Source organism: Protopterus annectens, chromosome 5.part0 (assembly GCF_019279795.1).
Source record: "Protopterus annectens isolate FY-2018-M chromosome 5.part0, PAN1.0, whole genome shotgun sequence".
In the NCBI taxonomy this organism is placed as follows: Eukaryota; Metazoa; Chordata; order Ceratodontiformes; family Protopteridae; genus Protopterus; species Protopterus annectens.
Window position 1 is genome coordinate 1,371,893,386 of NC_056735.1, and position 26,397 is coordinate 1,371,919,782.

At 44.2% G+C, this 26,397-nt stretch overlaps 1 protein-coding gene across 1 annotated transcript in view; it reads right to left on the bottom strand.

The window, feature by feature from the left end:
- The window catches only part of PICALM (phosphatidylinositol binding clathrin assembly protein), a 1,485,257-nt gene that overhangs the window by 1,282,024 nt on the left and 176,836 nt on the right, over nt 1–26,397 (bottom strand). The window contains exon 4 of the mRNA XM_044072003.1: nt 11,718–11,857. Within this exon, the coding sequence (XP_043927938.1) occupies nt 11,718–11,857 (140 nt within the window). The remainder of the gene's footprint in view (nt 1–11,717; nt 11,858–26,397) is intronic.

Below are 26,397 nucleotides of genomic sequence, written 5' to 3' on the forward strand. Positions count from 1 at the left end.
AAGTCTATTTCTGATAGTCCCCATTTCCTTGTAATGGATTTGAAGATGTCTGGATGCAGCATCCATTCGTGGGCATCCGTGGTAGTTCTGCTTAGGATGTCTGCTAGTATATTTTCTTTTCCTGGTACAAATATTGCCTGTAGCTGAATGTTGAAGCTCAGGGCCACATTCCAGAGGTCCACTGCCATCCGGCATAGAGGGTATGAATGTGTGCCCCCCTGTTTGTTGATGTACCACATAACTGTGGTGTTGTCCGTCCTTATCAACAATTGACCCTGTCGAAGAAACGGTCTGAATGTCTGAATTGTCAGTTTTACTGCCAGCATCACCTTTTGATTTATGTGTAGGTTCAGCTGGTCTTGAGTCCATAGGCCTTGTATGCACTTGTCCAGCATGTGTGCCCCCCAACCGAGGTCTGAGGCGTCTGTGGTGATAGTCTGGCTTGGTTGAGGGCTGTGGAAGGGCAGTCCCTTGTTCAATTGACAGGCCTGAGCCCACCATTGGAATTCTTACTTCAGGCAAGGAATTATTGGAATTTGGGTTTCTAGGCTGTGCTTGTGCTGAGACCATAAATTCCTTAGGTACCATTGCAACTTCCTCATATGTAGTCTGGCATGTGGAATCAATATTATGCAGGATGCCATGTAACCCAGGGCTTGCAGGACTTTCCTTGCTGTTAGCTGGTTCTGCGTTGTTAATGCCATGAAATAGAGAGGAAGGTGCTTCTGCTTTTCTGCTGTGAGGGATGCCATTTGATTTGATGTGTCCAGTTCTGCACCCAAGAATGTTATTGTTTGGGATGGTATCAGCCTTGACTTTTTTATATTGACTGTGTATCCCAAGGCTTGTAGTAGATGAATGACCTTTTTCAAATCTTTTTCTAATTTGTTTTTGTTGTCCGCTTGTAACAGGCAGTCGTCCAGGTAAGGGTAAATTTGAATTCCCTGAAGCCTGCAATGAGCAATTACTGATGCCAGGCATTTCGTGAATACTCTGGGCGCAGTAGATAAGCCAAAGGGCAATGCTGAGAATTGATAATGCTCTGATCCTGCAAGAAATCTGAGGTATCTTCTGCAATTTGGTAGTATGGGGACGTGCAGGTATGCCTCCTTGAGATCTAGAGTTACCAGCCAAGACTCCTTGCCCAGCATGGGAAGAAGCTGCTGTAGGGTCAGCATTTTGAATTTTGGAACAATGAGATATGTGTTTAGAGCGGACAGGTCGAGAATAGGTCTCCATTGGTTTTCTTTTCTTGGCACCAGGAAAAGTCTGGAGTAAAATCCTTGCCCTTGTTCCATAGACGGTACCTTTTCTATAGCTCTCATCCTTATCAAGTGGTCTATTTGTTCTAGAGCTTTTGTCTTTTGATTTGGAGGTAGGTTTGGCATTCCTCTCTTCCTTGGTAGAGTATGGAAACGAAACCTGTAACCTTGGTCTATTGTCTGCAAAATCCATTTGTCTCCTGTGATGTGATGCCAGTTTTCCGAAAATAAGGCTAGCTTTCCGCCTAAGGGTGCTTCTAGTTGTTCCCTGGTAGGCGGTCTCAGAGCCAAGTCACTGTGATTGTCCTGTGGAAGTGATAGTGGCTGGATCTGTGGCAGTACTTCGCTGGTTGTTAGGCTGCCACTGACGTCCCCTGTAGGCACCTCTGGATTGACCCCTGCCTCTTGGGCGCCTATTCCTGCCTCTCTGTGCTCTGGTGGTGTCTGGAAAGGACCAATTCTTGGAAGGCCAGTTCCTACTAAACCTTGGAGGCTGTACCTGTAAGAAATCCTTGACTGTCTGGACAGATTTTGCTTTCTCTTCCATCTTCTTCAGCACCTGCTGTGCAGGGGAGCCAAACAAATTGAGCTTATCCATGGGAGCATCTAGAAGCTTTGATTTAACATGGTCTGGTAAGGACTGCTCTTTTAACCATGCATGCCTTCTGATCACTGTACCAGTCATAGCTGATCTAAAGGAAGCCTCCAGTGCATCATAGCCGCATTTTAAGGAATGATTACTGACCTGCTGAATGTTATGTACCATTTCCTGAAGAGATTTTTTGTCTAATGGTTCAGGCGAGGACAGTTTTTTAGTTAACTGATCTAACATAAATTCATGATACTGAATCATGTGGAATTGACAGTTTAAAGCCCTAGCCGAAAGAGTAGCAGAAGTGTAAACTTTTTTACCCCATCTCTCTAAGGCCCTAGATTCCCTTTCAGAGGGGAGGGGGTTTTTGGCAGAGGTAGCTGCTACTGCCTTGGGTCCCTGAGAAATAGTTTCAGGATCTGCAAAAGGAGCCTTATACAAATGATAATGTGTGTCCGGAACCCTGTAGTACCTGTCGGGCTTAGCAGGGGCCGGAGGAAGTGAATCAGGAGCAGTACAAGAATCATTAAATGCATCATCCACAACAGTAAGTACTGGAGGAATGGCTAAAGGCCTATTGCTGTGGCAAATGCAAAAAGGTCCTAAGCCTTTTCCTAGAGTCTGAAAAATCCTGGCCCTGCCATTGAAATTGTTCCCTCATAGCATGCAAGGTTTCCCCAAAAGAAAATTCCTCAGGAGGAGAGGCAGAAGGAATGGAGTCTTCTGCATCAGAGTCCTCATAAGGAGAATAAGGGCCCTCTGGAGGGTCTGTATTTTCTGAATCATCAGAGGAGTAATCTGAAGAAACTGGCTCAGGGGGCTCTGCTCTAGGCCTCTTCTCTGGAGGTGGGTGAGAGGCCCTGTCAGGGTGAGGTTGGGATCCCCGGATCAAAGAAATAAGATCCTCTGCTAGACTAAGCATTTGAGTACTACAGCTAGGCCTGTGAGAGGGGGTCTTAGCAGGCACATTCTTGGTTGATTTTGCTGCTTTAGCCCTGGCAAAAGCCTTAATCGACATGGATGCAGGGGGCCTAGCAGCTCCACGTGCAGGAGTAGATATATCTAAAGGAATAGTATCAGATAAATCCTGTGAACCTGCAGGAGCAGGTGGGATTTCAGTAGCAGATTCAGTCATGCTGGATGAGGCCTCCGTAGGAAGTAAGCTTTCGGCCGAAGGAAGGACAGAGGACTCGGTTTCAGCCGAAACCGAGACACTCGCGGTTGACTTAACCGCGGTTTCGGCCGAAACCGCGGACCGCGAGTGTCGGTCCTTTTCCTTGCGCTTTTTAGTTAATTGCGAAGTCAGAGTTTCCGATGGCATGTTGTAAGCAAAAGCGGAGCCGAAAAACTCCTCAGCAAATTCCGACCGACGTCTAAGTGTCCGTCGGTTGAAAGAAGCACAGGCTAGACAAGCTGCTACGTCGTGGTCTGGGCCTAAACAAGGTAGGCAGTAAGAGTGGAAATCTTTATGAGGTATTTGTTTCCCACAAGTTAAATAGTTATTCACTTTTTCTGACATCGGCTGAGGCAAGAAAGAGTCCCCAACGGGGTACTTAGCTTTTTAGAAGTCTTCGGTAGTAGTAATCTCTGGTTCTGACCGACCGGCACTTGCGAACAGCTTCTGCTTCGGGCGCCACGCGGCAAGAAAGACTGAGGAAAATGGCGTTGGCTGATACCTTTATACCCGAAGAACTGCAGCTATGACGTCGGGTGAAGTGCGACATCAGCCGAGGCCAGACCCAAACTTTGGAATCCGGCCGACCGAAGGGCTGCCTGAGGACAGGACAACCCATTTGTTAGGACTGCAGATGCATCCTTGAAGGACATTTGAACACAGTAAAATCTAATTTGTAGCTTTCTATTACAAGGTTGAACAAAAATGAAACACACATTAACTGTTAAGAAAATAGAAGAAAAGTACAGTTTTGTACCTACCATAAATGTAGATGTCCGAACTGGATAGCATCTGCAGTCATAACAACTGGGTTGTCCTGTCGTCAGGCAGCCCTTCAGTCGGCCGGATTCCAAAGTCCGGGTCCGGCTTCGGCTGATGTCGCACTTCACCCGACGTCATCTCTGTTAGTCCTCGGGTATAAAGTCATCAGCCGACGCCATTTTCCTCAGTGTTTCTTGCCCCAGATGCCAGTAGCCCTCCTGGAGGTTAAAATTTGGATAGATGCCAATGTTTCCAAAAAGATAGAGGTAAACACAAAAATAAGCATGTATGTACATATATACAAACAAATACACCATAAAAGACTCCCCCCCACCAGCTAGCTATTAGGAGGGTAAAATACCCTAGGAGTACCACAGAGGGGAAGGAGGGAGGGTAATCCTGACTGCAGATGCTATCCAGTTCGGACATCTACATTTATGGTAGGTACAAAACTGTACTATGTCCTTCATGGATGCATCTGCAGTCATAACAACTGGGTAGAATACCACAGCCAACTAGGGAGGAGGATAAAACTAGATTATGGTGTGTTTAGGATCCCTTGCAGTACAGCAGTGGCAAACCCTGCTCGGGATCTGGAATATAGAGGTAAGTTATAATGCTTGGCAAATGTATGCACGGAGGTCCAAGTAGCCGCCTCAATAATGTCTTTGGTTGCCACTCCTCGTAAGAAGGCTGTGGTAGTGGCTGTTGCCCTTGTAGAATGAGGTCTTATGTTCTGTGGAATTGGTTTTCCATGGAAGGAGTAACAGAATCGTATGCAATTTCCTATCCATTTGGAGATTGTCTGTTTGGAAATAGCTTTTCCTTCCCTTCCTGTTGCATAGGCTACAAAAAGTTGGTCAGTCTTTCTGCTATTTTTGTTCTGTCCAAGTAGTAGCGTAGCTGTCTATGTACATCCAAGGTATACAGTATTCTTTCCCTCTGTTTTGTGGGTTGGGAAAGAAGGTAGGTAGGTGGATTGCCTGGTTTAAAGACACTCTGGATACCACCTTAGGCATAAATGTAGGATTAGTCCTCATGGACACTCTATCTTGGTGGAAGATTAGGAAGGGTTGCACTGCCATTAAGGCCTGTAGCTCTGAAACCCTCCTTGCTGAAGTAATTGCCAGTAGGAAAGCAGTTTTCCATGACAGGTGTTGTAGGTCTGCTGTTGCTGCTGGTTCAAAGGGTGATAGTGTCAACTTTTCTAGCACAAAGTTTAAGTCCCAAGCTGGCAAAGGTGGTTTCCTTGGAGGTTTTACATTCTTGATTCCTCTGAGGAACTGCCTGAGCAAAGGGTGCGAAAAAACAGGTGGATCAAAGCTGTATTCTGCTGAAATAGCTGATGCATGTATCTTGATGGAGGAGTAGGACAAGCCTGAATGAAGAAGTTCGCCAGATACTCTAGAATGTTAGGCATATCTATGTTTGACACATCTTTTCCTCTTTCAGTACTCCAAATGACAAACCTTTTCCATTTTCCAGCATAGTTCCTTCTTGTTGAAGGTCTGCGTGCTTCAAGAATAATGTCTTTAACTCTTTGAGAAAGTTCTGGGTTAGCTGTTGCTATGTGATGTTCCATGCAGTCAGTTGCAACATTTTTAGGTTTGGATGTATGATGCTGTAGTTGTTCTGAGTTAGCATCAAAGGCATCAGGGGTATTGGCCACATATTGTTCTGAGACATGCTCCTCAGCAGTGGGTACCAGTGTTGTCTTGGCCAGTTTGGAGCTATCAGGATTATCCTTGGACGTTCTTCCTTGATTTTTAGTAATACTTTGTGTATCAAGGGAAGAGGTGGGAATGCATATGCTGTCAGGCCTTTCCAGCTGAAGGAGAGCGAATCCACTTTCCATGCCAGTGGGTGTAATGTCCTTGTGCAGAATTTTTTGAGCTGGTGATTGAGAGGTGATGCAAATAGGTCTATCTGAGGCATTCCCCATTTCGTTGAGATGGTCTTGAAAATGTCCGGGTGCAGTTTCCATTCGTGGGCATCCGATGTGGTTCTGCTTAATATGTCTGCTAGAATATTTTCTTTTCCGGTACAAACATTGCCTGTAACTGGATGTTGTAGCTGAGTGCCAGGTTCCACAGCTCCAAAGTCATTCTGCATAGGGGTATGAATGAGTGCCTCCCTGCTTGTTGATGTACCACATGACTGTGGTGTTGTCTGTCCTTATCATCAACTGGCCCTCTTTGAGAAATGGTCTGAACCTTTGGATTGCCAGTTTTACTGCCAGCATTTCTTTTAGGTTGATGTGCAGGTGAAGTTGATCCTGTGTCCACAATCCTTGCACGCATTTGTCCAGCATGTGGGCCCCCATCCTAGGTCTGAAGCGTCTGTTGTGATGGTCTGGCTTGCTTGACATCTGCGAAAGGGTAGGCCTGGGTTTGTCTGGCATGCCTGAGCCCACCATAGGAACTCCTGTTTTAAGCATGGAATTAGTGGGATTTCTGTCTCTAGGCTGTGACTGTGTTGGGACCATAAATTCTTTAGGTACCACTGTAGTTTTCTCATATGTAGTCTGGCAAGTGGGACCAGGATTATGCATGATGCCATGAAGCCCAAGGCCTGCAGTACTTTTCTTGCTGTTAACTTGTTCAGCTTTGTTAGTGCCAAGAAGTAAAGAGGGAGTTCTTTTGTTTTTCTGCAGTTAGGAATGCCATTTGTTTTACTGTGTCCAATTCCGCGCCCAAGAATGTCCTTGTTTGGGATGGTATCAGCCTTGACTTTTGTAGATTGACTGTGTATCCCAGTGCTTGTAGCAAGTAGATGACCCTTTGTAAATCTGTTGTCAGCTTGCTTTTGTTGTCCCCTTGTAGCAGGCAGTCGTCCAGGTATGGGTAAATTTGTATTCCCTGTAGTCTGCAATGGGCAATTACTGATGCCAGGCATTTTGTGAATACTCTTGGCAGTAGATAAGCCAAAGGGCAATGCTGAGAATTGATAGTGCTCTGATCCTGCAAGAAATCTGAGGTATCTTCTGCAGATTGGTCGAATGGGGACGTGCAGGTATGCCTCCTCGAGATCTAGAGTTACCAGCCAACACTCCTTGCCCAGCATGGGAAGAAGTTGCTGTAGGGTCAGCATTTTGAATTTTGGGACAATGATGTATGTATTTAAGGCGGACAGGTCGAGAATTGGTCTCCAACTTTTTCCTTTCTTGGAACTAGGAATAGTCTTGAGTAGAACCCCTTTCCTTGCTCTGCAGTTGGCACGTTTTCCACAGCTCTCATGTTTGCTAACTGCATTATCTGTTGTAGAGCCTCTGTTTTTTGATTTGGAGGTAGATTTGGCATTCCTCTTTTGATTGGTAAAGTGTGGAAGTGGAACCGGTATCCTTGATCTATGGTTTGTAAAATCCACTTGTCTTTTGTTATATAGTGCCAGTTTTCTGAAAATAAGGTTAACTTTCCGCCTAGAGGAGCTGCTATTTGTTCCCTGGTAGGCGGATTTAGGATTAAGTCACTGTGGTTGTGTTGATGTGGTGGCAGTGGTTGTGTCTGTGCCTCTGTTGTTACCTTGCCACTGTCGTCCTCTGTAGGCACCTCCTCTGGATTGGTTTCTGCCTCTGGAACGTCTGTTTCTGCCCCTTTGAGATCTTGTGGAGTCAGGAAAGGACCAATTTTTGGCAGGCCAGTTCCTGCTAAACCTTGGGGGCTGAACCTGCAAGAAATCTTTAACCGTTTGAACGGATTTTGCCTTTTCTTCCATTTTCTTCATAACCTGCTGGGCAGGTGTACCAAACAAACTTGTCTTATCCATAGGAGCATCTAGTAACTTTGCTTTAACATGATCCGGTAAAGCTTGCTCCTTTAGCCATGCATGCCTTCTTATCACTGTGCCAGTCATGGCTGATCTAAATGAAGCCTCCAGTGCATCATAGCCACATTTTAAGGAATGGTTACTAACCTGTTGTATGTTATTTACCATTTCTAATACATATTTCTTATCAAGAGATTCATCAGTGGTTAGCTTTTTAGTTAACTGATCAAGCATAAACTCTTGGTATTGTATCATGTGAAACTGACAGTTTAAAGCTCTAGCTGAGAGAGTAGCTGAAGTGTAGACCTTTTTGCCCCATCTGTCTAATGACCTTGCTTCCCTTTCAGAAGGAATAGGGTTTTAGCTATGGTCACGGCTACTGCCTTGGGACCCTGGGATATAGTTTCGGGGTCTGCAAGAGGGGCCTTGTAAAGGTGGTGATGAGTGTCTGGCACCCTGTAAAATCTGTCTGGTTTGGCAGGGGCTGGAGGTAGAGAATCTGGAGCGGAGCAGACATCATTGAAAGCATCATCCACCACAGAGAGAACAGGAGGTATAGCTAAGGGCCTGTGTTGTGGAAGGTGCAGAAAAGTCCTAAGTCTTTTCTGGAGTCTGAAAAATCCTGTTGCTGCCATTGGAACTGCTCTGCATGGCATGTAAGGTTTCCCCAAAGGAAAATTCTTCTGGTGGGGAAGCAGCTGGAATGGATTCTTCAGCATCAGAGTCTTCAAAATTAGAGAAAGGAGCCTCTGGCTGGTCAGTTATGTCTGATTCATCGGCTGAATCATCAGATGACACTGGCTCAGGGGCTCTGCCCTAGGTCTCTTCTCTGGGGGCTGAGAGGCCCTGTCTGGGTGAGATTGAGATCCTCTAATTAATGAAATTAAATCTTCTGCCAGAGTAAGCATTTGAGAACTAGAGGAGGGCCTGGTTGAAGGGGGTTTAACAGGCACTGTTTTAGTAGTCTTGGCTGCTTTAGCCCTGGCGAAGGCCTTAATGGACATGGCTGCTGGAGGCCTAGCAGCACCACGTGCTGGGGTAGAGACATCCAAGGGAATGGTGTCTGATAAGTCAGTGGCAACCACCGAAGTGGGTATAATTTCTGAGGCCGATTCAAGAATGGTAGCAGGGGCCTCAGTTGTAGAGATAGATTCAGCTGTACTTTGATCAGTTTTCTCGGTTTCGGCCGAAACCGAGACACTCGCGGTTTGCTTAACCATGGTTTCAGCGAAACCGCGGACCGCGAGTGTCGGTCTTTATCTTTGCGTTTTTTGGCAGATTGGGTAGTCGGAGGATCCGGCGGCATAATGTACGCAAAATCAGAACCGAAAAACTGTTCAGCAAACTCCGACCGACGCCTAAGCGTTCGTCGGTTGAAAGAAGCACAGGCGAAGAGGCTGCTACGTCGTGGGCTGGGCCTAAACAAGGCAGACAGTAAGAGTGGAAATCTTTATGAGGTATTTGTTTCCCACAGGTTAAACAATTATTAACTTTTTCTGACATCGGCTGAGGCAAGAAAGAGTCCCCAACGGGGTACTTAGCTTTAGAAGTCTTCGAAGTAGTATTCGGTAGAAGTAATCTCTGGATCCGACCGACCGGCACTTGCGAACAGCTTCTGCTTCGGGCGCCACGCGGCAAGAAAGACTGAGGAAAATGGCGTCGGCTGATGCCTTTATACCCGAGGACCAACAGAGATGACGTCGGGTGAAGTGCGACATCAGCCGAAGCCGGACCCGGACTTTGGAATCCGGCCGACTGAAGGGCTGCCTGACGACAGGACAACCCAGTTGTTATGACTGCAGATGCATCCATGAAGGACATCCAATATACCTTACTGTTGAGTGAATCAGCTGGATGGTACGAACACTTGGGGCATAGAGTAGAGAAGTGATGGAATTTGGAGACGCACAGACAAAAGTAATGGAGGAACAAGTTGAGATGCAGGGAGGCCCAGTCAGTTCCTTCAGTGGAAAGCAGTTACACCCCCCCGATGGTTTACTACCAAAAACAATCAAGCGAGGTAGAATGTTCATGGATACAAAAACAAGGTCTCTAAACTTTAAATACTTGACTCAAGTCACAGAATTTAATTTTATTGCTATGGGCTTTTCACTGTCTTTCCAGGCATATATTACACTGATAAGAGTAAAACATGCTAAAGTGTTAATTTAGCTTTACCTTCAGTAGTAAAAGGCTCGAGACTGTGGGTACGTAAGTGGGGGTGGGGATATCCTTCCAGCAGATTCAGCACTACAAACCAGAACACACTAATGCATGACTTCACAAATTAAGTTATTTGTCTGAGGCTTGGAAATTGCCTTACACAGATTGCTGTATTTGTTTATTTGCTTTGATATGTACAATGTTTGTGTTTAAGCATGTAAACTTGAATTTGAACTCCTCTAGGGGAATGGAAGGAGCAAGTGAAAAAACCTGAGAAGCACAGGGTTTCTCATCCTTTTTTTCTCCAGAGTTTTGACTGGAAGAATCAAAGTTAATGAAAATGTTTGATTGCTTTTCTTCAAAATCCCTCAATGGCAGCAAACTCAACTGTAACAATATCCAGTAAAGCTCCCCATCAGATTGTTGTAGGACAGGAGATTCTCAAGTCAGTCGGGTAACTATATGGTCTGACCGGGTCTATATTAAATCAACGAAAATCCATTACATCGAATACCAAAACAGACACACGTATTACTCGAACCGCGAAAATACAGAATGCACTAAACTGCAAAATTTAAAATATTGAGCTTTCATAGTCGGCCAACCCCACCACCCGCTACATACTACCTATCCAAACAAAATAAATAAAGCACATACATACAACAACCAAACCCTACTCCTAACCCTAAAGTAAAGCACCAAAACTCAACTTCTAACCCTACATTAAACCCCACATACACAACTATCTATGCACTATCCTTAACCCCTCCCTAAACCTAAGGTCCGTAACTACTGCACACTTCCCCTACGGAGATATACCCAAACAAAATAAATAGTACGCATAAATACATTTAACAAAACCCTACTTATAACACTACACTAAATCTTACACACATTACCTATCTAATGCACTTACCTTAACCCGCACCCTAACCCTAAGGTTTGCAACTATCGCACACTTACCTTACTGAGCTATACCGCAGATGGGACAACCAAAACACTTCGACATTTCAAATTTTGCGGTTTTGCACGTTCGACGATTACGTATTTCGCGCAATACGTGTCAATGACTTCATATTCGCGTGAACGGAGTTTCGACAATCTAATAGGAACCTGGTCTGACTCTATGATCCTCACCAGCACGGAAGATGGTTTGTCCACACTCAGGAAGTATACCAGTATACCTAAATGAAGAAGACTAAGTAGGGTAATGTTGCCACTGTTCTCCATTCCCCTCACACACTGGTGATATTAAAGTAGCAAACTAACAGAGGCACTTTATTCCCTGGAACACTGCTTCTGATGAAAACTGACAGGAAAATACATATATATGATAAAGACGCCCACTCCTCTCGACATATTTCCAAGTCTGGCTAGATTTTCTCAAAGCATCATTTTTCTTCTGTATGTAGCACTTGGTCATATTTTTTGTTCAAACTCCAGATTATCCAACCAATGCCTGGTGGCCTTCAGGGAACATTTTCTGGCTGCACTGGTACTTGTGGAGCAAAGTAGACAATATCCACATTCAACAAATTAAAACAACAGAAAATGAAAATACAGACTACGAAATGCAACAGGACTAATATATTTAATACAAAACCTTTGGGAGAAATCAGCAAATAAATATTAAGAATACTGCAGCTGAACTCTGTTTTCTGGGGTCAGCAGAAAAGAAAATGAGTTCAGTATTCTTTTTAAGGCATTCTTCTGACAATGCAGATTAGAGTGTGGTCATCAAAAAAGTGAAAATATCCCATCCTGCAATGCTCTCCTATCAATCACAATTCCTTCCAAGGCTTATCATCTATTTCTCAGAAAATACTAATACACAGTTATAATACATGAAAAATATGTACTTGCAGCATCCAAAAGCAGGTAAGTGTGGTAATTTCAATAATTAACTTCCTTTTTTCCTTCCAGTACATCACAGTTGAATGTAAACCTGTCCTTTAAAAACAAAAATCATTTAGGGAGAAAAAAGAAGACTCAAACATACCTATTTGAAGAATTGGGAGTTGAAAAGAGATCTATGGCTGGTGTACCGTTTATACTTCCAGCTGAAGTAGACACAGGAGAAGCTGCTGTTGTCGCTGGACTAGACTGAGATTTTTTTGATAATTCTTTCAATCGCTGATCCTGAACGCAAAAGGTATAAACACATGGATTTACCACATGCACTGCATTCAAAACAAGCACTAAAGTTGGCAGATATGTATTATAAGCATATTAACAATATACAGCTGGTGACATGCCATTACAATAAAAACATGGTTACTTTTAAATGAAGAATCCTTACTACTTTTTAGGTATAGAAATCATAACCATCCTCTGTTTTCTATGCTGTCATACCAAAGGGAATGAGTCTGTAACGTGTTAAGGGAAAAAAAGTTATGTACTCACCATACTGTCACATCTATGTTATCCATTTTCATTCTTCCTCAACAGATGGATTCAGGAAACAACTTGGTTGCTTTTTCCAGATCCTTGGATCCAAACTCTCATGATGCTCCTGCAGCCTAATACACCACAGATCGAGTTTACTACCCACAGGAGTCAATGGATAATACTGTAAGATAATTCAAAAAGGTACAGAATAAGAAAAGGAGCTGGAGCTCAAACAAGGAACAAAAGTTCCTAAAGTGATACTATTAGGCCTTTCCAGCAGCAAAGGGAAAGGGGTTAGGAAGGCGGGAAGTTGAAGAAGAATGAAAAAAGACACAGATGTAATGCTATGGTGAGTACATAACTTTTTTATCTGATGTAACTTTTTCATTCATTCCTTAACTGATGGGGCAGAGACACCAGCTAGATGAATCTTGGGTGGTCCTCATGGAAGGATATAACATAGTACTGTGGAGTCAAAAGCAGCTCCGTTCCTAGAAACTAAATCCAATTTGTAATGAGCAATAAAAGTATGAGCACGTGGACCAAGTGGAAGATGCACAAATACAACCTATGAAAGCTCTAGACCAAAAAGCTGAAGACGCAGCCATAGACCTTGTGGAATTAGCTCTAGGCAGCTTTTGGCAAGGACAATCCTCTTACTATAGAGGAAGGAGATACACTCAGCCATTTGGCCAGTGTAACATTAGAAACTGACTTGCCCAATCTGTTAGGTGAGAAGGATACAAACAACTGGTCACTCTTCTGGAAATCTTTGGTTCTATGGAGATAAAGCCGAAGTTGACTATGTACCTCCAAATGATGGTTTGAAACTTTTTGAAAGAAAACTTGAGGTTAATGATCTGGTTGATATTAGACTCCAAAGCTACCTAAGGCAAAAAAGACAGGTTGGTCTGTAAGGAAACCCTGTCTTTGTGGAAAAGCAGATAAGGAGGTTTGGAAGACAAAGCCTCGAGTTTGGATACTCGTCTAGCGGATGTAACAGCAACTAGAAAAACATTTTTCAAGACAAAAACATGAGGTCTGACCTAGCTGAGGGTTCAAAGAGGCCTTGAGTCCAAGCATGAAGCAAAATAGTTAAATCCCAAGCAAAAGCAGAATCCTTCAGTGGAGGTCTGAGTAAAAAGGTTCCTTTGTGAGAGGATTTGCATAATTTAGAAAAAGCTCAGAAAGTATTATTTTTACCTAAATGTAAGTTTGAAATGGCAGCCAACTGGACTTTAACAGTAGAACAGATAGCCCCATCACTGAAAACTGAAGCTAAAAAATCAAGTACCACTGGTATAAGGGCATAAAAGGGGTCTGGATCCTCAAGGGCCCAGAACACAAATCTCTTCCATTTACTTTTGTAAATCTTTCCAGCAGTAGGTTTTTGAGCGGATAAAGAACAGTTGTATGAAATCTTACCATAACCACAGATGTCCTTCTCTCCCATGCTGCAATATTTCAAACCATTGTGGTTATCCTCTGCTAGCTACCTAAACGTCCATCCAGTATACAAAAGCTTCTAGTCACTGCCAGGTAAGTGGGACATCTGATGTTGGCTGAGGGAGCATGTGCCATAAAGCCGAGGCCTGCACATACGTTTCCTCAGAACTGAATTCCCCAGTTGGACTCCATTCCCAAGACAGCTGTACAAGTCCTGTGTCAACCAAGAAGGGATAATTTTAATTGATAAAGGGAGTAATAGGGAGGGAATGAATACCGCAACATGGAAGAGGACATCCATGGTTACGGTAAGATAATGGAACAGACTGCCCATAAACGTCAAGCAGAGCGCCTCCTTGGCCCTTTTTAAAAGGAACCTTGACAATTGGATGGGAGATAGGAAATTCACCTCGGGGATCATGTCAGTCACTCTGCTAGACAGGGGTCCAGGGAAGTAAATATTGTGGGAAGAAATATCCAGGGAATTGTTATGGCTAGCATGTTGCAGTAGTCCAAACCACTGGGTGAGTGCCAAAGCTCAAAGGGAAGAAGAGGGGTGTGGCATTGAACTGTTTTCTATGAAACCATGTCGGACTGCCCTAACAAATCCCGCTCTAGACTTGGAGATATGATCCAGTCTGTAGTGCTTAGTTTAGGTATGGACAGATGTCCACGTAGCTGCCTTTAGAATGGAAGCAGTATCCGGTCCTTTAAAAAAAGGCTCCAATGCAGGGGGGGGGGGGGCTTAATTTTTGAATTTAGATGTTTTCCATGGTAGGTGTCGCAAAATGATATAGCCCTGGAAATTCAGACAGAAATCGTCTGTTTTGTCTCCGCTTTTCCCAGAGCCCTGGGGTGAAGGGAGACAAATAACTGATCTGATTTCCTAATGGATTTGGCCTTGTCAACGTAAAATCTAAGCTGTCTATGAACATCAAGGGAATGCATGACTCTCTTACTGTCTTTCTGGGATGGGAAATTTTATTTATTTATTTTATTTACTTACATTTGTTTACCAGGAGTGTCCACTGGGCCTAAATGAGCCCATTTTCAGTAGAGGTCTGGGGAGAAAAACTTCAACAGACATGTCAGTACAACATTTAGTTAATTACAAATTGTAAGAGCAAACAGGCAAGCTGATGAAATGTTGGTGCTTTTCCTATTATCAATCACGAACCAGCATATAGATAAAAACTTTTTTATTGTAGTTAGCGCTTTCGAAGGGATCCGTGTCCCAACTTCTTCAGACAAAGTTGAAAAATGAAACCACACCTTATACATATACATTGATTAAACGTTAAGTATCTAATTGTTCAATTAATGAAATCAATAAACAATTTAATATATCCACAGCTAGTCAATACCCAGAACTCAGTATTTAAAATAGCCAAATGTTACTGATCAGATATAAACTATAAATGAAAACATATAGTAACATTTTAAAACCATTTTTACCCTATATGCAAAACCATCTGTTACTAATTTTATGCATATGTTTTTTTTAAAACCACATCTACGCTCTTTGGTTAATCACTTTAAATGAAGTATACTTATACACTTATTTCTACTATATAAGGGGAAGCGCACGTAAACCATTTATAATGAATAAGCCCACCCCACGTCATGCTGATATTGTTTAACAAAGATAAATTCCGTATGCAATATTGCCTAAAATAGCCTAAAATAATGAGCAAACTGTATTACCTGTGCTTGTTTCTACTATATGGGGGGAAAACACACATAAAATATTTATAATAGGGGTGCACATAACACCACATCCTACTGATATTATTTAACAAAAATCAATTCGTTATAAAAAATACCTAGTATGATAGTAACCGTACTAGTATACATCAAAACCCCTTATTTTGACACCCCTGCATCACCTGCGTAACGCCTTTAGCTTTAAAACACTGCCAATCGAAACATATTCATTGAGCCCAGGAAAAATGTATGCAGAAGTCCTAATCTGCCATAAAAGTTCTTGCTCTTCAAGTAATAACTGCCACGGTCCACCTCTTGGATCTAATCGAATTTGTTGTAATATTGCGAAAGTAAACTTATGTGATGGATTCTCCTTTATATGTCTTGCCAGGGCATTATTCATGTCGACACTACTTATACTATAGTTGTGTTCATATATTCTTTGTTTCAGCTTACGCTCGGTTTTCCCTATATAATAAGAGGGACATGACTCACAACATACTACATAGACTTAATAATGGGAGGGAGTTCCAGAGTTTGGCAATGCAGAATGTGTAGAGTGTTTGACCAGCAGGGAGAGTGTGTTTTTGGACAAGCAGAAAGGTTTCATTTTCTGATCTAACGGGTCTAGTTTGGTGGTATCGAGTTATGGCGGTAGGGAGAGATGGGCAGTCGAGAGGTTTACAGATTATTTTGTGAGCTATAGTGAGCTGTTGGTAGATAAGGTATTGTGGTAGTTTCAGCCATTTGAGTGTGTGAAGTAAAGATCAGTGGTGGGAGGAATATGCGTCATTAGTTGCAAATTTGGCAATTTTATTGTAGCAGATTTCCATTTTGGCTTTTAGGGAGGTTTAGATATTAGTGATAAGGGGGGCACCATATAATAGGGATGGCAGTAGGAAGTTAGAGGGGAGGGTTTGTTAGGTAGAGGGGTTAAGGAAGTGTTTGTGTCCACAGGGGGTTCCAAGTTTTTGGTAGGTTTTTCTGATGTTGTGAATGTGTTGCTCAAAGGTTAGGCTTTCATCTATGGTAACAACTAGTAATTTTGTGTACAGGACTACTTTTATGGAGGTTTTGTTTAGTGAACAGATTTTAAAGTGTGGTTTGTTTACTAGGGTGGTTTTCTTAGGAGTGAAAATAAAAGGTTTGGTTTTGTTGGGATTGAGTGCAAGGTGATTGTTAGTCATCTAATCGATTTGCCAGGATATTGGCAATATCCTTGGGATCAGTATATTTAATGCCATTCTGTTTTAGCTCAGAGTAGATCTGAGCATTGCCATTTAGATTCTTGACATAGTTATCGAACGCCTTGTGGTTGTCTTTGGAATCTTTGGCAATTTTATTTTCGTAACTAGCTTTGGAGGATTTTATGAGGGATCTCAGTTTTTTACTGAGGCTGGTAAGGGAGTTTTTTGCATCCTGGGATATTCCTCTTTTCTGCAACAGTTTCTTCCTTTTGTTGTAAAGTTTTGTTTATGGCAGGGAACCACCAGATTGGTTTCCTTTTTTTGGATGAGAGCATCTTGGTTCTATTTGGGATGGCACGATTCATGAATGAGTGGATGTGCTCGTACAGTGCTTTAGTTTAGGATTCAGCAGTTGAACTTTCAGTTCCCGTCTGCATGGATGTCATGAAGTTTGTCACTTCTGACTTGAGTAGCATGAAGTTGGCTTTGTTGAAATTTTTTTATGGAGGTTTCCTTACTGGGGGGTCGGGGTGAGATGTGGATGTTAAGGGTGATTAGCTTATGGTCAGACCTGACTAACGAGCGGGTGACCATAGGTGTGGAGCATCGATCTCCCATGTTGGTAATGACCATTTTTTTCCATATGATAGGTATGCAGGATTCCTGTAATGATCTATTTAAGAATATGCTAATGGGGTAGGAGATAGTCCTAGCTGACATTTTAAGGTATTCTGAGGGTAGGCGCAACTACCTGATTTTAGTTTAAGGAGAAGTTTGGTTAGGGTAGAAGTAGGGGTAGGGGAGAGAGAAAATGTAGTAGAAGGAGGGTTGGCAGGACAGTTGTGATCAGAAAAGTAGTTAATATGAGCAGGTGGGGGTGGGAAGGAGGCAGTAAGTTTGGCTATGGTTTCTATGAAATACGAGATGAAGACAGAGGTGCAGGTGAATACCTTGGTTTAAGGACAGTTCATTGACCACCTCGGGCATGAAGGAGGGATTGGTAATCAGGGTCAATCGGTCCTTTGGAAGGGGAGAAAGGGAGGAGTTGCCATGAGGGAATTGGAGCTCTGACACTTCTGACTGATGTCAGGGTCACGAGGAGTACAGTCTTCTAAATATGAGTGTTTCAGGGATGCTTTGGGTGCGGTTTCAAAGTGAGCAACCGTTAGCTTCTCTAAAAAGTAGTTCAGGTCCCATGGAGTTGGAACTGGCCTCCTGGGGGGCCTGAGATGCAGTACTCCCTTGAGGAATAACTTTGTAGGAAGACAGGATGCAATAGGAGGGTCAAGAGGCACACAAGCTGAAATAGCAGCAAGGTGGGCCTTAACAGAGGAATATGCCACCCCTGCTTGCAAGAGGGGACCTCTCCTTGCAGTGGGTCCAGATGTCTCTGTAGACACCAACTGGAGAATATTTTCCATTTGGACAAATAAGATCTCCTAATGTTCATTTTCCTGGCCTCCTGCAGGACTGTTAACACATCTTCAGAGTAAAGGTGTCTGTAAGGCTTCAAGATTCTATCACCCAAAGGGTTAGGTTCAGATATTCCAAGGGGGGTGGATTAGGGATCTTTTGTCCTGTGTGAGAAGGTCCACTCTGTGAGGTAACTTGTAATGAATGACCCTAGCTAAATGCAGAAGGAGGGGGAACCAATGCTGTCTTGGCCAAAAGGGGTTAGCAACAAGATTTTTGTTTTTTTCCACTGGATTTTCAGTAGGACTTTTTGAAGGAGTGGGAAGGGGGGAATGCATAGAGAAACATCCCCTTCCAAGAGATTGAAAAGGCATCAGTTGCTCTTGTTAGGGGGCTGGGAAGCCTGGTGCAAAATAGTGGTAGCTGTCTGTTCAGAGGGGAGGCAAACAGACCTCTTTGTGGTGTACCTCACTTGTGGACAATGTCCAGGAACACATCCCTGTGAAGCATCCATTCGTGGGATTGTGACATGGACCTACTCAGGATGTCTGCCAGAGTGATCTGTGCTGAAGGAATATAAACTGTTCCCATGCTTGGAGTGCAAGTCTGCATACCAAGTAGTTCTTTGTTCCCTCGTTTGTTTACATACCATAGAATTGAAGCATTGTCTGTGAACAATTACAGGGGTCCTTGTTTTATGATGTGTAGAAAGGCTCTCAAGGTGAATAAGATTGCTCTCATTTCTCCAATGTTGATGTGCTCCCACCTGAAGGTGTCTGACTAGGTACCCTGCACTCTCAGGTTGGCTAAAGCAGCTTACCAGCCCAAATCTGAGGCATCTGTGTACATCTCCTGAACTGGGGGAATGGGTTGTATGGTCCCAGGTTGATTCTGATTTGCTCCAACCACCAGAGGATTTCTTTCCAAAGGCAGGGAAAGAAGAGAATGTTGAAGTCCAAGGGGTGTGAATGTTGCATCCATATTGACCTCCGGTACCATTGCAATTTTCTCATGTGGAGTGTTGCCAATGGCAGCAATGGGATAGTGGAAGCCATTCGGCCCAGTAACCTGAAGTATTGTCTGGCTGTCATGGCAGTGGCATGGAGGGCTGAGGACATGTACTGCTTTAGGTTTTCCACCTTTCAGGGTGGAATGAATGCGCTCATGGCATCTGTTCTTATTGTGCACCCTAGGAAGACTTGGTCCTGGGAGGGATTTAGGTTGAATTTGGGGTAACTGATGCTGAATCCCAGTGCCTTTAGGATTGGGAATTTTATACAGTTGGTGGTGAAGGGATGTGGAACATTCTGCCTGTATCAGGAGGTTGTCCACGTATGAAAATATTTGAATCCCTTGGACCCTGCTATATACAGAAACTGGAGCCAGACACTTGGTAAATACCCTTAGAGCTGTACAGAGTCCAAAGGGCAAGGCAGAGAAAGTACAGCTGTGTAAACTTACCATAAATGTAGATGTTCGAGTGTATTCACTGCTGCTGTCATTACATTTGGGTTATCTGCCTGCAGGTAGCCCTCAGCCGGTCTGAATATCAAAGTCTTGGGTCCTGCATCGGATGCTGTCTCTTCTCCCATGACGTCAGGTAGTCAGGGGTATAAAACATGCAGCTGACGCCATTACATCAGTTTTTCTTGCCCCAAATGTCAGGTGCTCCCATAATGGGAAGCAATTATATACAAGGTTAGACCTCCAAACAAAAAGAAAATACACCAGAAAGCATAAATACACTAAACAAGAAGAAAGGTATAGCCAAGAGAAGTCAGAGGGCTGAAGGGAGGGTAACCAGGACTGCAACAGTGAATACACTCGAACATCTACATTAATGGTAAATGTACTATGCTCTTCATGTTTCACTGTTGCAGTCATTACATTTGGGTAGATTCCCAAAGCTAAGGAAGGGAGGAGGCAGTTAGAGAGCATTAGGACCAGCTACTAAGCCCTGCAAGACTGCAGTGGCAAAACCAGCTCTGGATTCAGAAAAAAAAGGCAAGTGGTAATGCTTGGTGAAGGTATGTACAGAGCTCCAGGTAGCAGCTTCTAGGATGTCCCTGGTAGGGACAACTCTGAGAAAGGCTGTTGAAGTAGATGTAGCCCTGGTGAATTGTGATCTTATCTCCTGTGGGTTAGGTTTTCAATGGTGCTTATAGCAGAAATGAATGCAATGGCCTATCCACTTAGATATGGTTTGCTTTGAAATGGCCTTCCCCTCTGCCCCTGCAGCAAAGGCAACTAGCAGCTGTTCAGTTTTCCTGAGAGGCTTATTCCTGTCCAGATAAAATCTAAGTTGTCTGTGCACATCCAGAGTGCAGTATTCGTTCTCCTTTGTTCTGTGGATTAGAAAAGACGGTTGGCAAATGAATGGACTGATTAAGGGCCACATTGGATACCACCCTTAGGCATAAAGGAAGGACTGGTCCTGAGGGACACCCTGTCTGCATGGAAGATGATGAAGGGCTCCATTGCCATGAGGGCCTACAATTCAGACTCTCTTCTAGCTGAAGTGATGCCTAGAAGGAAGGCTGTTTTCCAAGAAAGGAATTTCAACTCTGCAGTTGCAGCTGGCACAAAAGGAGGTAGAGTGAGCTTTTCCAATAGAAAGTTAAGGTCCCAGGCTGGAGTAGGGGTTCTCCTGGGTGGTCTTACATTTTTGGCCCCTCTGTGGAATTGCTTCAGCAGGGGGTGAGAGAAGAGGGGTGGCTCAGTATTATAATGTGCTGAAATGGCTGAGGCACGAATTTTAATAGATGAGAAGGAAAGGCCCTTGTGGAGCATCTCTGTTAAGTACTGAAGAATATGCGGTAAGCTGTGCACTGTTGAGCCCATCCCCTGAGTCTGGTTCCATGAACAGTATCTTTTCCACTTTTCAGCATAGGAATTTCTAGTACTAGGCCTCCTTGCCTCCAGAATGACATCCAGCACTTGATTACTGAGGGATGGCATTGGAGAGCTCAGGTAATTAGCCAGGCTGCAAGGTTCATGGTTTGAAGCGGAGGGTGCAGAATCTGGCCCTCCTGCTGGGACAGCAGGGAAGGGGTCTGAGACAGGTGCTATGATTCTAGCAGTGACATACTGCACAAGAGGGGGTACCAGTGTTGTAGAGGCCAGTCTGGTGCAATAAGTATTGTCCTTGGTTTGTCCTGTTTGATCTTTAGCAGAACTTTCGAGAGGAGAGGCAGAGAGGGAAAGGCATAAACTGAGAGGCTTTCCCAGGTGAAAGACAGGGCATCCACTTTCCAAGCATGTTTGTGGGGAGTCCTTGTGCAGAATTTGTCCAACTGGTAGTTCTGAGGGGAGGCAAACAGGTCTATCTTTGGGGTCCCCCATTTGTTTATCAAAATGTTGAATATCTTTGCTTCCAGTTTCCACTCGTGTGGGTCCATGAGATTTCTGCTTAGGTCATCTGCCAGTAAATTTAGCTTGCCTGGCAGAAATTGAGATTGTAGGTGCACTTGGTAGCTCAAGGCTGTGTTCCACAGTGCCATGGTTAGTCTGCAGAGAGGGTACGAGTGGGTTCCCCCCTGCTTGTTTATGTACCACATAACAGTGGTGTTTGTCTGTCTTTATCAATAATTGCCCTGAAAGAATGTGGTCCTTGAAGGCTGTCAGAATTCTGCACAGCTAACATTTCTTTTTGATTGATATGCAGGTGCATTTGACTCTGGTTCCATTTGCCCTGAATGCACTGCCCTGCCAAGTGAGACCCCCATGCATACCTAGTCTGATGCATCTGTTGTTACGGTTTTGGCAGCAGGGGGTAGAGTGAATGGCAGTCCCTTGTGGTAGCAGGCCTCTGCCCACCAAAGGAACTCTGTCTTTATACAAGGAATGATAGGAATCATTGAGGTCCTGAGAATGTTGACACCATAGGCTTTTTAGATATCACTGTAGTTTCCTCATATGCAGTCATGCATATGGAATTAGTAGGATGCAAGAGGCCATGAACTCCAGGGCTTGCAGTATTTTCCTTGCAGATAGCTGCGTCTTTGTGGCCAGTAGTTTGAAGTAGGCTGTCAAATAAATTTGCTTCTCTGGCGTGAGGTAGGCCATCTGGGAAGTTGTTCAAGCTTGCTCCCAGGAATACAATTTGTTGGCAGGGTACTAGATGAGATTTCTTTTTGTTTATGGTGTACCCCCCAGTGAGGTTAGCAGTTTATTTACAAATGCCAGATGCTTCAATAGCATGACCTGGCTTTCTGCCTGAATTAGACAATCGTCTAAGTATGGGTATATTTGAATATTTCTTTGCCTGCAGAATGCAATGACTGGAGCTAGGCACTTTGTGAATACCCTGGCTGCAACAGATAAGCCAAAGGGCAGTGCAGAGAACTGATAGTGCATGTTGCCTGCTCTGAAGCATAGGTATTTTCTGCAAGATTCCCTTATTGAATGTGTAGGTAAGCTTCCTTTAAGTCCAGTGTTACCAACCAGGCATTTTTTGCCTAGCATGGGAAGCAGTTGATGAAGAGTTAGCATTTTGAATTTTGGGATTATCAAAAAGGTGTTTAGAATAGATAGGTTCAGGATAGGATGCCAGGACTTGTCTTTTCTGGGTACCAGGAAAAGTCTTGAGTAAAAACCTTGTCCCCTTTCCTCTGCTGGGACAGGTTGAACAGCCTTGATACCTAGAAGAGAGAGAACCTGCTGTTGAGCCTCTGCCCACTGATTTGGGGTTAGGTCTGGCCAACTGTTTGGGGTTGGCAAGATGTGGAAATGGAATCTGCATCCTTGGGAAACTATATTTAAAACCCATTTGTCCTGGGTAATGAGTTCTCAGTTTTATGCATGCAGGGCACTCTTTCCCCCTAAGGGAGAAGGCAGTTGAGCAGGACTTGGAAGGTTTAAGGTTAAGTCATTGTGACAGTTTACAATGGGGGGGTCTTAGTATTTCCAGCTTTGGAAGTAGGAGCCCCCTACTGCTCAAGTCTGTGAGTACCTTAAGACTGTAGCCTAGGTGGTCTGCTGTTCCTGGGTTTGGACTGAGAATGCCTGGAAGAGACAGGAAAGGACCAATTCTTAGATGGTCAATGCCTACTAAATCTGGGAGGCTATACTTGCAGGAAATCTTTAACAGTTTGCATAGATTTAGCATTTTCCTCCATCTTTTTGTGGGGAGTCCTTGTGCAGAATTTGTCCAACTGGTAGTTCTGAGGGGAGGCAAACAGGTCTACCTCTGGGCTCCCCCATTTGTTGCTTTTATTGCCAAACAGGCGGTCCTGGTTTAAGGGGACATCCAGTAATTTAGCTTTAACATCATCTGGCAAATTTTGCTCCTTAAGCCAAGCATGCCTTCTAAGAACAGACCCAGTGACAGCAGCCCTGCAAGATGCTTCTAAAGAGTCAAAACCACATTGCAAAGTATGCTTACCAACTTGTTCAGCAGAATGCATTAAATTCTGTAATTCTTTATTTTCAGCACAGTCAAGAATCAATATAATTTTCTGTTTAAGTAGTCCAATAAAATGCTGCTGATACTTTAACATATGAAACTGGCAGTTTAAGGCCCTAATGGCCAAAGTAGCAGAAGTATACACCTTCTTACCCTATCTGTCCAGAGCCCTGGAATCTCTATCAGAGGGGGTAGGGTTTTTGGCAGTAGTAACCTTCATGCCTTTAGGTCCCTGTGAAATGGTCTCTGGGTCCGCAGTAGGATTCTTAAAGAGGAACTTGTGAGAGTCAAGTACTCTGTAATACCTATCAGGTTTCCTGGGAGCCAGAGGTAAAGTGTCTGGGGCCAGGCTAGATTCCAGGAAGGCATCATCTACAATGTCCAGTACAGGAGGGATAGCTAAAGGCCTGTGTTGAGGTGGAAGTAAGAATTCCCTAAGTCTCTTTTTGGAGTCAGAGTAATCCTGACTTTCCCAGCGGAAATGCTCCCTAACAGTAAGCAAAGTCTCACCAAAAGAAAAATCTTTTGGAGGGGAAGCAGAGGGTACGGAGTCCTCTGCATCAGAATCCTCATAGGTAGATAAGGGCAAATCCTGGTCATCAGAAGAAAAAAGAAGTTATGTACTCACCATAACATTCCATCTGAGTAGGTAACTTCATTTGTCAGCAACCTGTGATCCTGTGGGTATCGGATCCGACCTGGATCCGAGCCAGCAGCTTTCCAAGCAAAAGATCCGAGCTCTCAGCTCCTCCCCCTTACCCATAATACCCTGCTACCTCCCCTCCAGTCCTCAGATCGAGTTTGTCAATTTAATCAACCAACAACAGTCAAACATACTCGAAAGAGAAATGCTAACCTGATGCATGACAGAAGGAAAACATTCCATCATAAATATGACCACGAAACAGGCTAGGGGGAAGGGGGGGGGGGTCGGTTGCTGACAAATTAAGTTACCTACTCAGATGGAACGTTATGGTGAGTACATAACTTCTTTATCTGAAGTAGTTAACTTAATTTGATCAGCAACCTGTGGGACAGAGTCCCCAGCTACCAAAAACCTGGGAGGTCCTCAAGGAAGGATATTCCGGAGCACTGCGGAGCCAAAGCTGCCCTACCTCTGGATATCAGATCCAGCTTACAATGAGAAATGAAGGTATAAGAAGAGGCTCAAGTAGCCACTGAACTGATGTCATGTAAGGGAACTCTTGACCAAAATGATGCAGAGGTAGCCATAGAACGAGTAGAGTGAGCATGAACCCCCAAGGGTTTTGGCCGAACGGAAGCTGTATACGCGTGTAAGATGCAGTGGGATATCCATCTAGCTAAGGTAACTTTCGTAACTGGCTTGCCCAAGGGAAGGCTTAGCGAAAGACATGAAAAGTTGCTCCAATTTGTGAGAAACAGCTGTCCTATGCAAGCAAAATCGCAATTGTCTATGCACATCCAACAAGTGCAGTCTGTATTCCCATTTGTTTTGAAAGTTGGGGAAGAAAACAGGCAAATTGATGGTTTGATTGATATTGGTCTCAGAGGCTACCTTAGGCAAGAATGAAGGATTATTCCTGAGAGATACTCTGTCCTTATGGAAGACCAGGTACGGGGGGTTTGTACAAAGTGCTTGAAGTTCAGATACCCTTCTAGCTGAAGTAATTGCAATCAGGAAGGCAGTTTTCCAAGATAAGAATTTTAAGTCAATGGAAGCTGCAGGTTCAAAGGGTGGACCAGTTGGTGCCTGAAGAACTAAGGTTAAATCCGATGGGGGAACCGCATTCTTGACCGGAGGACTTAACAGAAAGGTGCCTTTCAAAAAGGTCTTGCATATCTTAGCGGAAGCTAAGGGACCAAGGTTGTCTCTGATGTGGAAAAGAGAAATGGCAGCCATCTGAACCTTGACAGTAGAAGCACAGGCCCCTTGGTGGAAAATGTGGGACAGAAAATCAAGAACTGCTGGAATGGCAGCCGTAAAAGGGTCCAAATCCCTATGTTTGGCCCAGATGGAAAAACGCTTCCATTTACTCTTGTAGATCTTCCTGGTAGAGGTTTTATGTGCCGCTACTACAATAGATTTTACGGAAGACGAGATATCGGGAGTCCTAGCCACTAGTGGAACTGGATCAACCAAACAGTGAGCTTGAGGTCATCCAGGTTCGGAGTTTGCAATCCCGAAGGATGAGAGATCAGATCCGGAATGGGATCTAAGACCTAAGGAGTGGCTATGACGTAAGACCGCAGGTAGGAGAACCAGATCTGGCGAGGCCAGAATGGGGCTATGAGGATTATTTTGCTCCTCAACTGATGAGCTTTCTGCAGAAATTTCGTTATTAGCGGAAGAGGAGGATAAGCATGAAGAAGACTGGGTGGCCAAGCATGAACCAGAGCGTCTCTGGGACTCTCCCCGGTGGGGGAATTAAGAGTGAAAAATTTGCTGCATTTTGCATTTGAAGGAGACACGAAGAGATCGCAGCAACGCTGACCCCATTTGAGGAAAATCTTTTTCGCTGCTAAGTGGTTTAGAGGCCACTCGTAAGGTGCGAGTATAGAACGACTCAGCTTGTCCGCTACAATGTTGGACCGACCCGGAATGTGCACTGCTATCAGAAAGCGTTGGTGGAAATCGCCCATTCCCAAACTCTCATAGCCTCTCGACAAAGAGGGTAAGACCTGGTTCCTCCCTGTTTGTTGATGTACCAGACCGCTGCCATGTTGTCTGTCTGAATAGCAATAGTCCCTGGAGGAAGAAGGTCTTGAAGGGCTTGCAACACTAAAAGCACCACCCTCATCTCGAGGACATTGATATGCAAAATGGTCTCTACAGGGATCCACGTGCTTGGATGGTTCTGCCCATGAAATGCCCCCCACCCGAGGAGAGAAGCGTCCGTGGTCAGTGTGGTTTGGGGTTGAGGCATCACGAACGGTCTCCCTTCCCAAAGCTCTTGGGAATGGAGCCACCAAAGAAGGGAGTTCCTGCAAACCCTGCTTAGGGGAATCGGTGAATCCAATGGGTGAAGGAGGGACCACTGGACCTGAAGGGTCCATTGAAGGACTCTCATGTGCAGCCGAGCAAGAGGTGAAAGGCTGATGATTGCCGCCATGGATCCTAGAGCTCTCAGGACTAATTCTGCGGGTGGGGCTGGGGA